This window comes from Lottia gigantea, assembly GCF_000327385.1.
Source record: "Lottia gigantea unplaced genomic scaffold LOTGIsca_132, whole genome shotgun sequence".
NCBI lineage: Eukaryota > Metazoa > Mollusca > Gastropoda > Lottiidae > Lottia > Lottia gigantea.
This window is the reverse complement of record NW_008707463.1, coordinates 629,335-647,921: the sequence shown is the minus strand read 5'-3', so window position 1 is coordinate 647,921 and position 18,587 is coordinate 629,335. Positions and strand designations below refer to the sequence as shown.

Below are 18,587 nucleotides of genomic sequence, written 5' to 3'. Positions count from 1 at the left end.
TGATAAGAGAAAAAGCATTTGAATAAATATTAGTTGTAAAATTTTGGATGATTGGATCAGCCTGAGATCCCCTGACAACATGTAGTTGTACCATCCCTCTGTCAGGTCATGTTCATAGTCAGCAAAAATATAAGTACAGGCTAGGTATATAAATCACCAAGTTAGAACTAGTTAATTTCCTACAACTACCTTGGTCCTATTTCAACAGCAAGATGATGATTATTTTCGACAATAATTTGAGGTTGTGATGTAAAGTTACTCTCTTGGAATGGAGTTGACAGTATCCATGATAATTTTTTTACATCTTCATCTTTCAGATCTAAAAGTAATAGGGATTCATGACAAATTAGCAATTCTTAAACTTGTAAACAGATATTGGCAAGAGCTGATTTCATGTTAGGTACATGTGTTCCTCATCAGTGGCGGAGGCAAAGGGGGGACAGCGGGGGCAGCACCCCCCCCCCCCACCCCCCTCGCAGCCACAAAGGAAGTTTTTCAGGCAAAAATCTCATGACTAGGTTGGAGATTCGGGCAATCTCAGATATCTCACCCCCTCTTGGACGTAAACCTGGCTCCGCCACTGTTCCTAATATATTATCCTCTAAAAGGTAGACGGTTTTTGAAATGGAGGTTAACAGATCACATTAAATAAAATAAAGTAAAGCAATGTTATAATATAGTACCAGATTTAATATACCATAATACTGTGTTATTGATATTACTATATTCAATAATGACTATGGGCAATATGGTCTCAATCAAAATAACACTAGAAAATACGAAATTGAAATTTTACGGCTCACCTTCTGTTGCCTGTATATAGAAGCAAAGTTCAGTCTGTAGAGACTGTATGGTATGATTTATTTGACTGTTGAGTTTGGTCAATAAATTCTCTGTCTTGTTTTCACTGATTCCTGGTGTTTTATAATATCTCTTCAGACCTCCCATTCTGTTTTAATTTTGTATCAAACAACAGGTGTCTGAAATAAAATTTTACGGTTCATTCACATCCTATGATTTTATAGAATCCAAATGTACCTTAAAGTATGATAGGGCCTAAGACTCTAATTTCAAACTACGTTGTCATGACATCCATATGTTTGTAGATGACCTGTTAATGTCCAGTAGATGACCATGTTGGAATAGGCCTAGGCTAGATTAGAAGCACATATTATGTCATTTAAAGATATCAGCTGAGTTTTACCAATCATACTTCTTAAATTTGGAGAGCAATCTGTTTTTTTTTTATCGAAATGTCAAGTCCAATTATCAAGGCATTAATACGGATGACCTTTACTCAAGGTCGTTATCTAACTATTCCCGCCAAATAATAGCAACACGAGGTTTCCATTTTCAATATTGATCAAGAAATCTTGAGGAAATTTCAAGATCGAATGTGCCATGGGCAGAAGTTTTTGGCAGTGCTGAATCTTGACAACGAAGTAGCTAATCATGCCATGATAAAATATATCTGAGCATAGCTAATCATAAACAAATATCGTAAATATTTTGTAAATTTGATGATAAAATTGACAGATAACAACAAACCCACGTGTTCTTTCTCAAAAGTAGGCGGAGCAGATGTTTCGATTTTCCAGTCTTTAACTTCCGCCTAAATCTAGACTAAGATTTCATTTTGATGTGAGTTCAAATTTTTTTAACACTATTTTTCCGTTTTGTAACACATCAATGTCCAAAATATATTTCATTGCAATGTTTTATTATATGTTCTTATATAGAGACTTGTAAGATTTTTTTAAAAATTTATGGATTAAAAATTTAAATCCATTTACACATTTTACATTTAACCTTTTAGAAAGGGGAGGTAACTTTTTTGTTTTGGAAGGAAATCCAAATCTGAAAAATGTCATTTCTTGAAAAAAGTCTACTTTTCCAAGATTTCCTTTTTGTAGCCAATTATTCAGAGGAAGGAAGTTTAAAAGTTGATGTAAGACATCTTCAAAAAACGAAAGATTCTGAAAAAGATCCGAAATGGATGCAATATGACACAATTTCCCTTGCTTTGAATTTGTCGCAGTCAAATCTATCAACGATAAGGGGCCCAGTTTTACTGTTTGAAAATGTTGAAGATAGTCTCTCGGGGATAGTGCGACCCACTTTGTTGATTCATTTTTGTGGGGATTCTCTGAGACAATCATTTGCCTATATCTTAGTGCTCATTAAAGACAAAACATCAAGTGATCATGAAAAGTGCACATGGAAGATTAAGCCAATTAAAAAACTCAAAACAACTTTAGATAAAGACCCCAAAAACTTAAATTTTGTGAATCAATGCAGTTTTATTTACTCCCGAAATGAACGGTTGTATTTTTGTGATGAAGAAGGGGAACATACGATTTCTTTTACTAAAGACAAAAACGTTCAGAACATTATTTGCATGGCATCTAAAAAATGCCAAGGAACAAGTATTTTGCTTGGAGCGAGTGCCTTTTTGGATGACAAAAATATTTCAGATGATCAAGATTTGCAATATAGAATATTTGCATTGAAAAAGCCTAAATTCTGTAAAAATGAGAAACTGTTTGAAGTTTTAGACCCTACTTTATTTTTGTCTGATGATTATGCTTCTTGTATTACACGAATCTATATCCATTTTGTTGAAGAGATTTGCCATAATGTTATAAATACACATGGACAGGTAGAAAAGCATCCTTCAACATATCAATCGCATATTTTCTTGATTCTCAATCATGGGTATTTACTCGAATTTGCAAACGGTCGACTGAAGACGTCGTTGTATCTAGTGAATATTTATCGCGAGCTAAACATCTTGGAATATAACGAAGATGACAATAGTTTGAACTTTGATATTTCCTCCTCTATTATCAGAGCTGCCATAGATTTGGATAAGAATAGAAAGATGATAATTTTACAACATGATAAAGTTTGTATTGCTGTTGATACACAGACAGAGAAGGTTGGTTTAGAATATGATTATGTCTTTTTCACTGTTTTCAAGGATATAGTAACATTTAGGAATTAGGGCGTGAAAACTGACACTGGTCTAACTCACTGCCCCCGGCACAGATGTCAGAATTGGGGATTCAAACTGTACCTAATGGCTAGCAGACAGCAAACTTGCTACTGACTGAACTATTCTACTTCCACATGACTTTTATGCAATTTTTAAGGGATTGTGAAATGGTTTGCTGAGATCTTGATGATGTATATTGGTATTGATTTGCACTATTCTAATTTTCAGTGAGACATAAATAGCCACAATACACATAAACAAAAGTAAGAAATTTTCTTTACCTCTTTAAGTTGAGTTTAGTTCTATATTTCAGGTTCACCAGTATTGGCAAGATATTAACTATGTTTTAATAGATGATGTTTTAAAGAAAGGAAGAGATCAGTTGTTACTTGTCAGTCATCCTCAATGGTATCTGACTGATTTTAACACAGTGTATATAGACTATCTCAATGATGAGCCTGATCCTATGATGTGTGAAGATGATGGTGATAACTCAGCGACTGCTAGAAATGCTCTTCAACAGCAATTGACTGTGAGTTTGATTCCAAAGTGATTTTCAATCCTTTGAAAAATTTAAAGGCAACATGGGTTTGAATATCACAGCCAGTGCTTGTGAAGGTCGGATTCAATCCCTACCCCAGTTTATAAGCGATGTTTTTCCTGTCAGTTTTGAGATTATTATCTAAAAAAAATAGCCCATGGTACTGAAATTTCAGCCAAATCTTTCATATTTTTGGTCAAGATTAAATAGATCATCTGTATTTTTTGTGCCACTAGAGAATGAGTTTATCAGTAGAACAAGCTGAGAGAAGATTGAAAGAGAAGATAGAGTTTGTACAGTCTAATTTATCAAGATTACAGAAAACGGCTTCCAAACCTCGGTCTTTACTAGGGGTAAAGATATTACTTCTTAAATAATTATTTATTTGTTGGTAGCTAGAGTTATTCCCCTTTAGTCTTCAAAAACATAGAATTCGTACATTCTCATTTATCACAATTTATTGAAAACAACATTTCAAAACAGTTATCTACCTTTTGTCTTCAGCTGTTCAGTCTTGTACAAAAAACAGCCACAAGACCTTGTTTCCTATATGTGCTAATTTTTATGTAGAATATTAAGTAGCAATCTCCAGTTGGTAACAAGAGTTATTTCCTTGAGTCTTCAACACTATAGTAATTGTAGAGACTATAGTATTCATGCTTGAAGACTACTGACTTTCTCAATAACATGCAGTCGATCAATATCATCTACACCAGTCTGTTCTTCCAGTAGCAAGAGTTATCTCCCTTTAGTCTTCAACACTATAGTAATTGTAGAGACTAAAGTATTCATGCTTGCAGACTACTGAAACTCCAGTTTCTCAATAACATGCAGTCGTTCAATATCAACACCATTTTGTTCAAGAGTTATTCCCCTTTAGTCTTCAGCAATACAGAATTTGTACAGTTTATTCAGTTAGTCAAGTATTTTTTTAAATCATTAACTGACATTTATTTATGATTGTCTTGTATTTTCAGAATCCAGGTATAAATGAGAAAAACAAGGAGATATTTAAGGTGGAAATAAAAAAGAAATGGTATAAAGTAATTAATGATTGTTTAGTTATTGGTCTTCACGTTATCAACACATCTTCACAGTAGGTGCATTGTAGGTTCCTTGCTTCCGTCTAATCATAAACAGCTCTAGATAGATTTTAGTCCGAAACATCTGCCTCTATTCCAGCTTCTGATGGGTATTTTGACAGTTGGAGTAGAGTCAGAAGAAAAAGACCCTGTTAAATGGGGATTTTCCACAACTCCAAAGATGCGTTTTCTCTAACATAATATTAAAATAAGTATCACGTGACTCTGTGTCCTTTAAACTTTTGGCTGCGCACACAGTTTTAAATGGCCGATGCTAGATCAATTTCACCAACAAAAAATTTGAAGGAACTGGAGACATGGTGTAGGGAGAAAATGATGGTATGACTGAACTACAACAATATTCATCTTTCCAATATACCTGGGTTTTATAGACCCTATTTATCTAAAAAGGTTTAAAACTCCATTTAACAGTGCCTATTTTTCTGTCTCTACACCAGCAAATAGCTATCAGAGGCTGTAATAGAGACAGATGTTTCGGTCTAGATAGATTTATTCATTTATTTTCTGTGAGATTTTTCAGCAATTCTAGTTCTGACAACATGGTTATTGACCAATAAAATGATATTTTAGTCTGCAGCTTGGCTTTGATTCTCTGACAAACTTCGTCTTAGTTTGAAATGATTATTTTAATGTAATAAACTATTTTGTCTCATTTAAGCTCCATATCCAACCTTTCTTTATCCATAACCTGTGGAGATTCATTCAATATTTTCAAATCTTCTTCAAAACAATTTGACAATGATACTATCAACTCTACTAGAAGCTCTGCAACTTCCAAAAGCACTGAACAACAAACACTGAAGAAAATAAAACTCTTGGTTCCAGGGGATCAATGTTCTGATGGCACCCTAGCCCCTAAAGATGAAACTGTTTTGACAGGATATTTTGAAATTTCACAATTATCAGACGCAATTAAAGGGCAGGTAACTCTGTCTCTATATCTGCATTTTTCACCCTGGGAAAAGGAAGATGTAAAAGAATTTTGTATTCAAAATGGTGGAAAAATTCAGATGAATTTTAAAGAATTTTTTGATAATTCTTTCACTGAATCCATAGTAACAATTCCAACTTTTGATAAAAATTCAGGTAAACTTAAATTTTAACTCATTTGACTGAAATCTGTATATCCACCAACTAAAAATGTGAAAAATAAATGATTTTAGAAGGTTTTTTTTAACCCTACATTACTGCTTGAAACAAATCCAATTGATTTCGATTTTGATTTACTCATGATAGCCATTTTGTATTCTAGGACAGAACTTACATCATGGCTTACTGTGTTTAAACACCATTCAACACTGTTTTAAACTGGTTTTACATACCAAATACGGTTACATTAATCTGATAGCTGATTGGTTGAAGAAGATTCCTGGTTTAGTTTACTATGAATATTATAATTGTTATATGTTTACTCTGTCTGGAGCACTGTATTTATGTAGAATGGAAGTTGATCTGAAATCAGATTTTAAACATGTACAGGTTAAACTTTATGCAAGGTATGGACACTAAGAATGACTTGTTAATGACCACTCCAAACAAACAATTTCCTGTAATCATGTGACCCAAGCAAACCCAGTGTCACGAAACCTCTATTTTTTTGTGGTACATACTTATTTTACCTTGGCTTTTCAAAATAAAATAGGCTACACCCCAAGCTACCATGCATCTTACCATGGGCCTGTTTCAGAAGAATTTAAATTAATTGAATTATTGAATTTCAAGTCATCTGATTGGTTAATCATTAAAGTAGTTTTTAACTTAACCAATCAAACTACTATATTTCTTGATTAATTAGTTCTTAAGTTTTTGTGAAACAGACCCCTGACATATTTCTATATTTTCTCTATTTACAGGAGCAGGAAGCAATTCGAGTTATTTAAGAACTTTATTTCATCTTATCTACCACAGAACGTGTCATATAAACTAACAGCCAATCAGAATCAAGAGTTTTTGATTCAAAAATTCCTGACATGTGCGTCTGAGGAGATTAAAACTGGACTAGAATTCAGCCAATTGTCTCACAACCCTGTTAAAGACGATGGCATCTTTGAAGTCGATTTCCATAAGCAAGAAAATGTATTTAAATTCCACGCTGCTTTTGATAAAGAAAAGAAAGAACTGTGTCAGGCCAAACAGACGGCCATGTTTTTAGAAAGTGATAAAGGCACGCTGAAGAAGTTAAAAGATTGTGAGAAGGAGACAGATTCCATTGTTGAAAAAATAGGAATAAAAAATATATGATATATCTCATATTTTGTGGGTATTTTGAGGCTTTTAGAGTAATCACCCTTACTTATTCCCTGTGTGGGCACCCCTGATGTTCTTTTTTCTTCAGTCAGTGGTATTTCTGTGGGTTGGATGGAGGAAGAGGGGGGTGTCACCTACATTTTCCTCCACCCCCTCACTTTCAAACTTCATTTTAAGGATTGACTGGTGTTCTGCCCCTGTTGACAGTTCTGTAGCCCTTGCTTCCACTCCTTTCCCACCCACCAAATGAGTCATGGCCCCATTTTATTTGTTCAAAATTTGACTGAACACAATGTAATGAAGAATTCGGTTAGATCATAGATGATAAGAGTCATCTGCAGGAAAAGTACAAAGCGAAACATCTTGCATTTAAATCTTGCATAAATAGTGAGAAAGTAACTCAGTTAAATCTCTAGTGTTGAATAGTAACTGTTACCTCACAACCAAAATATCCATTAATGTTATATATATAGAAAATATAATAGAAGTCCACAGAAATCGTGTGGTTCTATACACACTTATTATTCTTAGACTGGTGAGAAAATAAAACCAGGTTTAACTTCTATACTACATCATCGCCCATCCCCGGTTCTCAACTTCAACTTGGAAACCGCGGTGGCTCAGTGAGTTAGACGCTTGCTCGCTAACCTGAAGGTCCAGGGTTCAATCTCGACATAGGTCGAGATGATACCTTGGGATTTTTCAACCCTGTTTCCCCCTGTCAGTGATGCAGGTAAGAGGGGCTGACATGGAAAAACCGTCTAGTCGTTCGGATGGGACAATAAACCGAGGCTCCGTGTGCTACAGCTGTGCACGTTAAAGATGGAAATCAAAAAGAGCAGGCTGATGCCGCTGTCCTGGCAAAATTTCCCTCATTGCACCCTGCATGGAGTTGCCCGTCTTCAATTGCCCTCATGGTGCAGAAAAGTAGGACGTAAAACTCCTTCATTCATTTCCAATTTCAACTTATATAGTACATCATCCACCATCCCTAGTTTCCAACTTCAACTTTCGTAACAATGTTAACACTTTTATACGCCAGCCTTGTTCGAATCTGATAACTAATCGACAATCATTAAGGAGTTACAGCCCTTGATATTATGAAAATGTGTGATCAGGGCGAATATTGCTTCAAAAGTCGTGCATTGTTCGCTATTTAGCAGAATGCCCCGTTTCCATTTGTGATATAAATTGTTTAAAATTGTTCATGAAGCCTCTCGGGTATCCCTGTGGTTTTTGCCAATAGCCCCAGAGGATAGGATATTACTATCCCAGGTCGAGAGCCAACAAAAAACATTGTCTACACCCTGAAAATTATCGTTTCAATCCCTAGATCCCGTTTTCGTATCAACTGCGAATGTTCTGAATGAAAATGGAGCATCTGAAAAATGTCTTTGCCAAAAAGCCAATTTTCACAAAGTTAACGATATTATAATAACCGTAAATATTTTACAATTGGGACCAAGATGACAGTGGCAAAACAGCACTTCCTTGGCCCGTCTAGGGGCACAATGATTAGCCGGTACACCGGACGCGGTCTTTAGGAGGACCAGATGAATTCAAAAACACGTTTTTGACAAGTATTCCGAGGACTAGTAATGTGTTGCTGACTGAAAGCCATGGTTTTGGGAAGATGAAGAGCTGTGGTTTAGATTATAGTAATAGTAAAAGTTGTAGAAAATCGTGAAATGTTTAGATATAAATAATATCCAGGCCAAATGTTAACGACACGATATAGTTTATACTCGGTATGACTGGAATACCTGATGGTCTTAAAGGGACTGTGAACATTTATTTTGTGTATCGGGGATAGCGTGAATTTGCACCATTACAATTCAGTCAGACGTCCGTGGTTCCTGCAATTCCATAAAATATAAGTGTTTGATGACGTCGCGTATCGCAAACTATGCTTGTATCACATAGGCCCTTCACGAGTAGTGATGCCATCAAACACTTATTTATGGAATTGCAGGAACCACAGACGTCTGATTGAAAATTGAAATGGTACAAATTGATGCTATCAGTGGCCCCTACACACATTTTTGTTGTAGAAAATCTATTTACAGTACTTTTAATATTTCAATGAATCTCGATTTTAAAGACACCCTGGTTTTTTTAGGTTATTTTCAATAAGTCAATAACGGTCAAAATACAAGTACAAGGCAGCAAGAGTTAGTTGACAACACTGACAGAAAGATTGGCCAATTTAAAATGAAATGAATGGAGTTTTAAGTCCTTCTCTTCAGTATCTTATGGGCTAATGAATAAGGGCAACGCTGTGCGGTGGGTCAGTCAGTAATGAAATGTAGCCTAATATAAGACCATGGCAAAAACAAACTTCGAAATCAAACCAACCAATTTGAATCAACAAACTAATCTCCTGACTCAAGTTCACCAAGTTTCCTTTATCTGAGAAACTATAGAGGTACCCCATTTCACTAGAATTTTAAGCGAATTTCTTGAAGAAGCTCGAAGACAAGTCCTTATCTATCCCTAAATATAGTTTCAGTTGTCGGAAATTGCTTGCTTAAATTTTTCAAGACGGGGCTCAAGTATTTCACACTGTGTCAATCAAGACATATCCTGAGTGTAATGAGCTCTCATTTATGTGCCTAGTTTTCAGGTTGCAAAGACAAATCAACTTCACTTCTGTGTAAATAAGATTACAGGCAGCGGTCGGAAATATCCATGCGAGGCAATAGAATTATGAAAATATATCACAAATGGATCATTTTTATTAGCTGTAAGTGGACTCTCATAAATAAAATGAATTGAATGGAGTTGTGTGTCTTTCTGTTCTCCACCTTATTCGGCTAATGAAGACGGACAATACAGAAATTTTGCCAGGGCAGCGATCTATAAATAAATAAGAGGGATGAATTTAATCTTAAGGATCCACAACTACCAAACCAACAACAACCAGAAGATTGAATTAGTATGGGTTCCATCGCACGTCTCCATTCCTGGCAACGATCAAGCAGACCGTTGTGCCAAAGAAAGTCTGAGTCTGGGGGATATCGAGCCTGTAGAATACTCCTATTCGGAGTTCTGCAGTCTCGTATCTTCTAGGATCAACCAGAAATGGTCTGACATGTTACGGAACCTCGACACCGCAAGATGCCAGATTGATCCGAAGATACCAAACCAAACCAAACCAAACCATCCATGTGTAGCCATCTGCAAAGTGGCAACCAGACTCCGGACCAACAACGTACTACGAGACCATCAGTTCAACGCCATTAAATGTCGCTGCGGCCACGTTGCCACAAGGTCGCATATCCTCATTCAATGCACTGAATTGAAACCCGCTCGTAAGCCACTACTAGAGTACCTGGAAACCAACGGCATACCACTAACCATACAGAATGTTTTGGCTCCACCCACGGACCACTGGTATACGATAATGGAACTAGTCTTCCATTTTATAACCAAATCTGTCTTGAACAGATAGGCTAAGATTTTTTTTTATCAAAGTTTCTTAACACTTTTTAATTATATCCAATCACTTTAACAAGTTTCATCGCAGAAACATTAGAGAACATCTCTCCCCCCTTTTGTGAAAGCTTCCCCCCCCCCCCCCAACCCCCCCTTCTTTCCTCCATCTTTTTCTCACTTTCTTTTTTTTTCTTTTTTTTTCAGGTCTTCGAGTTTTCCAACAGATAACAGATAATCTAACCAAACCAAACCAAACCAACGACTACCATTCGACTACCAATCAACAAGAAATACCATGATCAGAACGAGTATGGAAGAATGAAGGAGACCGAGTAACTCACGCCACACCATCCAGGGCCGAGTTTCACCGCCATGTCATTCGACCCGACCAGATCTAACGAAGAATCAACAACCAAACCAACAACACCGAATCATCCAATTTGATCCAATCCAACTACCAACTACTACGACTACCAACAACTACCTAGTTTGCGATATCAGCATCCGCTGGAAGCGAACGTTAACTTGTCACCTACCAACCAACCACCAACCTTAATCTTAAGGGGGTTGGGAGAAGATATTCGCGGTCTCGCTTTCCGGTCTTTAAATATCAGTTAATCGCGACTATTCTTACCTGTACACTGGTATAATCACGACTACTAACTAGCGACATCTGGTGACAAGATTTCACGATAAAAAACAGGTGGAAGTAATTTCAACGTTTGGACTGACCGCCCCGCTATGTCTTTTACTTGGTGGAAATCACGATTTAGAACACGCCTTGGTTAGAGTATCAGACGAACCGCGCTGGAATAAACTGTGATAATGGGATTAGTGCAGATTACTTTGTTTATTTCTTTAATCCTGACTTTAATTAGCACAGGTAAGTTGTCACACCTGTAATTAGTCATTCAAGGGAGATAATAACAATAATATTTACACAGGTATTACGGTTTATTGCTTTGCGATAAAAGTTAAGAAGAGGTTTCTTAAAATACAAATATCATTTTTAAAGTCGAAGAAATTAAGAAATGTTTAATGTATTGGCAGATAATTACGTAGGGCTTAATAGAAATCACTGTTTCAAATTGAAATTCAAAACCAGACCGCAGTGATTTTTTAATTCAATTTTAGCTGTCATTTCTCAACAGTTCAAAATGTTTTTTTTTTTTTAACAAAGTAGACTCGTGTCTTAGTATGTCTTCAGATAAATAGAAATATCAGTTCAGGTAATTTCACCATTGAGAAAACAAACTTCTCTGTGAATTTGAACATGAAAATTGACCGACATATTGGACCGAAAATTCCAGTGAGTCAAATAAAATTAGAATTTTCATCCACACAAACACACTTTTTTGCTCTTGGTAATATTTTGAAGTTGATAATTGAAATATCTGTTTCTTCAAACTATTGTCAAATTAAGGTAAATTTTTTACATTAAATGTACTGTTTGTAACAATCGTTACTCTATCATTTCCAGGTTTGTGCATAAAATGTTATACCTGTTCTTCAATTCGTGATAATCGATGTGGGGATAATTTCCTAGTGCCCAATACAGAAGCTAGGGATTGTGATGGAACCTGTTACAGATATAGAGGAGAGCGTTGGGGTAAGAGCTTCTTTATCAACATCTAACCTTTGTTGTTGCAGACTTTTACATTGAGAAACAGCACACTTGGGCCAACAACTTTTCAGAGAAAGCAGGGCATCATATCAGATTAAATTAAATATTTCCACATTTATGATGAATTCTTTTCTGAAGATATTTGGAAAAACAGGGGCTATAAGTTGTGGAAACCCCCTTGATTTTTAAAATGAACTGTTCCTATCACACATACATTGTATCACACTGATAGAAAGTCTGTATGTGTGGAAGAGTTCACTTAGCTTATATTGTTTATTTGATATTTAGGTTTATCAAATCAACATTCCTTTCAGAGAGTCCACATAGCTAATATTTTTATTTGATATTTAGGTTTATCAAATCAACATTCCTTTCAGAGAGTCCACTTAGCTAATATTTTTATTTGATATTTAGGTTTATCAAATAAACATCCCTTTCAGAGAGTCCACATAGCTAATATTGTTTATTTGAAATTTGGGTTTGTCAACTCCACATCCCTTTAAGAGAGTCCACATAGCTTATGGTATTTCCTATTTACGTTATATGAAATATAAAAAGTAGGATAAGGAGAGTAGCTCGTCGGTCAGTCAAGGTGTAAAATACTCAGTGTACATCTGGTCTCTATTTATTCTGACATTTTCTTTTTGACCTTTCTACCCACTAGCAAGTATCACACCATATTATAGCAGGCAGGTGTCTGTAATTTGCCGAATATCCAAAGGAGTCTAGGACAAGAGCTAATGAAATGGAGTTTTACATCTTCCTTTCTGGGCTACCATTGACAGGGAGTGTGCAATGAGAATAATTTTCAAAAGCATTTTTCAAAGTGGTATTAGCTTACCCGAGTTACCTTGAACGCACGCCCCACAATCTGTCGCACATATTGGTCTTTGTTCATTTTCCTATCAAAGGATGACGCACACTGATATTATCAGTAGTGTAGCCTTAAATGACTAACTTATTTTTATGTCGGTCCCTGATACCTGTGTCACTAGCAGGGGAACCATTTTGGGCTAAAGTCCATATTCTTTATATGTGGTCCTTCATACAATAATACATAATCCGAATGAGGGAAAATTTCAACAGTCATTTCCCATGTAAACTCTACTAATAATATTGTTTTGTTAATTTCAGAGGGGTCTGTTCGTATAGTGGAAGTATCGCGTGGTTGTCGTCAACTATCAGAAGAATACTGTGAAGATACTCGTTATAACGGTATTAACGTCAAAGCTTGTTATTGTAATGATAATTATTGTAATTCAGGGGAAGTAATCAAATCCTCGGTAATCATCGTTCCATTGTTGTCTGTATTATATTTACTGTATTAGCGGACCTTAGATATTGTCATAGTGGGTCATCAACAGTCCCTTACCAGTTGGATCTATTTTTATACCTGTCTCAACTTTTAGAACTTTTTTCTAACATTGCTTTTTAATTAGAAGCTTTTCTAATAGTGACGTGAGAAACTCTAAGTTTTAATGGAATCGATGCTATTAAGTGCCCAGATACACGTAAAAAGTTTATAAAACCGTTAAACATGTTTAGCCTATTAAGTAGTTGAAAATAAACTAACATGACACCATGATACGGATGACAAATACATTAAAACAATGATGCTTTTGATTTTATACTGAGCAAATAATACCACTGTTGAAATATTGGTGAAATATCTAGTTATTAAAGTAATTCTTCTCTGTATTATTGTGTCAAATTAATGAAATATCAGCTAGAATTGTGAATACCTGACAGTGTTTTCTCAACATATGTATCTTTTTTTAAATTGTAGATTTTTATGTAGATAGAACCTAATATTTTGTTATATTTTTGAAATAAAAATTTAACCTGAATTTGAAAGTTTTTTGTGTCCATCACAGCTTTGGGATGAGTTCTAGTTCTTACATCTACACAATGTCAAGCTATTACAACCTTGATACTTAAACCTTGACCGCAATAGTTCTAATAGCGCCACGGAGCACTATTTTTTTTTGTTGGATTGTAGGCGCTCTACAAATGAATTATATTATTAATAGTCACCTTTTTTGTATCATTGAAGATTTTAAATAAAAGGATTTGATTGGATTTTACGCTCACGAATCCAGCCAATCAGAGGCCTAGATAGAAAGTCTGTGAACACAAAGCCATAGTGTTAAGAGTCTTTCTGTCAAGGGCTTTGATTGGCTGTATTCACTGACGTACAATCCAATCAAATCGCGGCATTCTGTGATACAAGAATGGTAGTTATCGTAAGTATGAAGTTCTACATTGATGTAGTTCTTGAGATATTAGTTGGGTCTTCATACTGTGGAATATTCTCAGAGTCTTCTCACTCCTGATCATTGAGTTCCCATACGTTGCTCATACACCTAGTCATACTGGGAAAATTTACCTATTTCCAAAACTAGCTGTCCTGATAAGGTTTTATATCTGAGACAAGTGTCAGTAGCATGAGATGAGATTTAGTCAATAAGGGATAAAAGAAAATGAAATAGAGTTTACATCCCATTTTGCTGCGCTTCATTAAGCTCAGAAAGATGGACACAAATCTCATACAACAAACAGTATCATTCCATTTGGTTTTTCATTTTATTGGTGTTAAGAGTGAAGAAGTTCCTAAAAACTTCTATATAAAGCACTGGCCAAGGTCACAAATAAAGAGATAAATGTTCAATACAAGATAAGGTGAGTTAGCATAGTTAGTATTAAGTTAAAAAAACACCCGTGCAAAGCAAAGGATGTAAAACTCCTTTAAGAAAACATAATCTATTTCATTTCAGGCAAAACAGGCAATTTATATATTAGTAATGTACAGAGTACAAATTCTTCACAATATATAAGCTGAATAATATATCATCACAACACCATATTTAACAAACAGGGGGAGTAACAATTCAATATTATCAAGTAAGCAGGGGAGATAACTCCATATAAGGCTAAGATGAACATTCAAGAGTTTTTGACTTTGACTTGAAGTAATGTATAGTTGATCAATAAGTAAGTACACCACACAATGAAATTGCTCCATTAACAAAAGACATGAAAGAGTTATTACCCTTGAGTTCCTTTGTCGATTTCTAAGAACCTCAAGAACACATAACAGAGTTCTTTCCCTCTCAGCATTATAACTATTATCAAGTTTTTAAGCATTGATCTGTTCCTACTTAGTGGCACATTGAATCTTTTTGAATGTTTACCTATTGATAATGATAGCAATTGCTGAATTTAAGCTTAATAAAGCATTACATTACCGAAAACACAAAAACAGAAGATAGTTGATACAGAGTGATTTCCCTTGAATGATTTTTTTTTACAGTAACTTAGCAATATCATTGTTCTAGTCCTTTGTCATCTTTTCTTCTGTTTCTCGTCCTGATTTCATTGGTTGTCTTTGAGTCATTAATGACGCTACATTTGCAAGAGTATTTTAGTATTTTGGTAGAACACAATAGATATAGAAATTGGCCCTTGAATAACATTATTTTTTAAAGAAGTTAGTTCGCTTCTACATTATTTCAACATTGGTCTAGCCATCTTCATCTGATATATGCAATGTCCATGACACTGTTCACCTTCGATAGCAATGGTCATGGTTTCAAGTGTTAAATTCCACAAGTATATTGTGAAAACACAGTGACTGTCCTCGATATCGTAAGATTACCATTGTCTGGCCTAAAATTTTTCTCTCCTTAGAAGCTGTGCAGATATGCCCAGAAAAATAACCAGCCGTGCCCCATACACACTGGCTCTGATTTCTATTATTCTAGTAGACAATCTTAAGTTTTCATTTTCACAATAAAGTTTTGAAACACAGAGTTACTGCCCTTGTGGTTTGTCATGTGTCTGGGAGTCTGATTCCATGGTAACACTTTCCAACGTCTGCACATCTGATGAAACAGTTTGTGGCGAACTAGTAGTTGGAGACATTGTCGTCATCAATTTTCCAACAGTTTGAATCATACTGACACCTTGTCCCGCCACAGGTTGCCCGGGTCCCATGGCTTTTAGAGTAATTCCGGGAGGAGGGGTGATAATTCTGGCATAAACCGGCTGAGCCTTTCCTTTTGGGGAACCACGCCCAGTTGCTTTAGGATTGGTCTGTAGAACTTGTCCTGCCTGTATGACATTACCACCAGGTTGTTGTAAGGTTGGTTGAGAGATGAGAATGGTGGCTTGTCCGGGTTTAATACCACCCTGGGTTGAAAGAACTGTTCTTACCATCTGTATATTCTGTCCTGCCTTCCCGCCCGGGTTACTCACTATTATTGGAGTGCCTGAAAAGATATAATGGTTTATGAAAAGTGAATCTGTTCTGACATAAATTCCTTCATTGCACACTGGATGGCATCAGCAGCAGAAAAGTAGCTGAAAATTGTTATGTCTTGTTTGGACAGAGCACAAATTTGGATTCAAATCTTCAAAATATGATAATACAATTATTATTCCTTTGGTAGAGATATACATCTATGTGAATTTGAAAAATTTACAATTTACACTTCATGTTATGGAGAAAATTCTGTGCTCATTAAGTGAATAGCAGTGGCAGCCGCATCCCCCTTGCAGCCCCGTAAGCAAGTTTTTCCGGCAAAAATCTCATAACTAGGTTAGAGATTCGGTCAATCTCGCCCCCCCCTCGCCACTCTGCCACTGGCGAATAGGGACAAAGTTTAGTAAATACATACCCTGTGTATTCACGGTGTTAACGCTAGCCGAACTAGAAGCAGAAGTCTTGGCACCGATGCCTGGAGATTGTTGTAGAATATATTGTGTTGGTACCAGACCTGCCTGGCTTGCCGCTATAACCTTATTCTGACCAATACCTTGTAAACCTGTAACAATAACAATCAGTTGAAATCAATATTTCTTTTCCATTGATAACATTATGACAGCCTGATCAACGTATTTTGATCCTTGCAAAAATGACCGCAGGCACTTATATCAGTCAGTGTGAACAAAATTTCTCTTATTGGTTGTCACAAGATGTAAATTGGTAAGGACCTCTTCAATCTGAAAAATAGACACATCCTCCCCTCCCACAATATCATACCTTTAATATTTAACTTAAACATTCTTACCTGGTCTAAACGAGATACTGCCAGGTGCTAAATGGGTAACCACTATACCAGCTTGTGATGGGTTGACCACCTTCGCCTGACCCGCCTGTAGTCCAGCAGAATGGCCAGCTGTTGCAGATGTTACAACTGGTTTAGTTTGAGATGCAACTGATGCAGGGATTTGACCTGCTACAGGTTTTCCTCCTGAAAATAGAAATAACTTGAGTATATATGGACATATGGAATCACTACACTAAAACATTTTATGCAAATGATTGTACATGTATAGTGGTTTTGTGAACTGCCAAACTCTAGCAGATGAGTATAACCGGTAGTAGTCTACTTTCAATTTTAGTTGCTCAAAATTATCATGGTCATCATATATTGAATTTTTTAGGAGACATTAAAGATTGGTCAGGCTTTGTAGAAGGTTGAATTTCGTGTTTTAACATGGGAAGAGATGGCAAATGAATTAGTGGAGTGAGTCCATATATATATTAAATTGGTTAGAGAGTAGTCCCTCTTTGATTTCTAATTATACCCCCACTTTATTTCTAACAAACTTCAAATATGGTTTTTATAGCCTCTAGCTATGTAATTTCGTGACATTTGGCCCATTATATGTCGGAATGCACCAAATTAATCAATTTTGGATGTAAAATCATGGGAAGCTTGCACATATGGAATCTCAACCCCAACATTTTATCTATTAAGTCAGTCGTACCCCCATTGGCTTTTCCTAAAATTAAGACTTAAAAAAAAAATTCCACTCACCGACTGCGACTGTAGATTTGGTTTGTGCTTGTGTTAGAGTCCTGACATCACTAGTAACAATCTGGGGTATAGAGATGATCGTCCCCTGGGGTGTCTGTATCAAACCCACAGGCTGACCCTTGCCCCCAATCTGTACCAGACCTTTCTGATGTGACAGGGGTTTCCCTGTCAGTTGGATGGGTTTTCCTCCTCCTACTGGCTGAACTATACCACCTGCAATTCAAATCAAACTTATACTCAATTTCAATTTCTTTATAATAAATAAAGGAATTAACCTCAAAACATAGGACCTTAGAGGTCAGAGGTCACTCTGAAAAAACACCAACATGCACATGATTGCTTTTAATCTTACCCAGCAATGCACAAAAGCACTGAAAATCATAAAAATAATGAAAGAATTAAATAAACAAATTTGATTCCTGTGTTTACTCAAATATTTTACTCATTGCTGACGAAAATTATGATTCAGGGGAGATACGATAAAGACACGAGAAAATTAAACAAATAGGAAGATCCTGCAGCTTACCCTGTATTTTGATGGTGGTTCGTGGAACTTGTGAGCCTGGTATTCTAGGTTGACCAGCTTGAAGGATGTTACCAACTGAGACCATCTGGGCTCCAGACATCTGCTGCACCACTCTGGCCATGACAGGGTTTTCCGACGTCACTGTCGCAGATGAGGGTTGAGTTGATACAGTGGTTGTCGTGAGATTTGAACCCTGACTCAACGCTATTAGTTTGGCAGTTGCAGCACCCCCTGGTGGTGTCGCTGTGCCCGGTATAGGAGCAGACATTTGTCTCTGTAGTATGATCTCTGGTT

At 36.1% G+C, this 18,587-nt stretch overlaps 3 protein-coding genes across 3 annotated transcripts; 2 read left to right on the top strand and 1 right to left on the bottom strand.

Annotated features, from left to right (window-relative positions):
* Window positions 1-189: 189 nt before the first annotated feature.
* Window positions 190-948, bottom strand: LOTGIDRAFT_172385 (hypothetical protein; the record flags this gene model as incomplete). Its single annotated transcript, XM_009049260.1, has 3 exons — window positions 190-319; window positions 551-601; window positions 804-948. Coding segments are annotated over 3 exons (326 nt in total), but the record flags the coding sequence as incomplete, so codon positions are not given.
* A 916-nt stretch (window positions 949-1,864) lies between these two features.
* Window positions 1,865-6,880, top strand: LOTGIDRAFT_172384 (hypothetical protein; the record flags this gene model as incomplete). The annotated part of the gene is made up of 7 exons (XM_009049259.1): window positions 1,865-2,938; window positions 3,309-3,527; window positions 3,773-3,889; window positions 4,514-4,632; window positions 5,298-5,725; window positions 5,892-6,135; window positions 6,493-6,880. 7 exons carry the CDS (start codon window positions 1,865-1,867, stop codon window positions 6,878-6,880), a joined length of 2,589 nt encoding a protein of 862 aa, XP_009047507.1.
* A 4,159-nt stretch (window positions 6,881-11,039) lies between these two features.
* LOTGIDRAFT_238146 (hypothetical protein) lies at window positions 11,040-13,790 on the top strand. Its single transcript, XM_009049258.1, has 3 exons — window positions 11,040-11,204; window positions 11,802-11,930; window positions 13,080-13,790. The coding sequence occupies exons 1-3, from the start codon at window positions 11,147-11,149 to the stop codon at window positions 13,271-13,273; spliced, it is 381 nt and encodes a 126-aa protein (XP_009047506.1). The 5' UTR covers window positions 11,040-11,146; the 3' UTR covers window positions 13,274-13,790.
* Window positions 13,791-18,587: the final 4,797 nt, after the last annotated feature.

What these genes read in the sequence shown, in the direction of transcription:
- LOTGIDRAFT_238146 (XM_009049258.1), top strand. Translation starts at nt 11,147, where the DNA reads ATGGGATTAGTGCAGATTACTTTGTTTATTTCTTTAATCCTGACTTTA. An exon ending in CCTGACTTTAATTAGCACAG is followed by an intron (nt 11,205 to 11,801) that starts GTAAGTTGTCAC and finishes TATCATTTCCAG; the next exon opens with GTTTGTGCATAAAATGTTAT. An exon ending in ATATAGAGGAGAGCGTTGGG is followed by an intron (nt 11,931 to 13,079) that starts GTAAGAGCTTCT and finishes TGTTAATTTCAG; the next exon opens with AGGGGTCTGTTCGTATAGTG.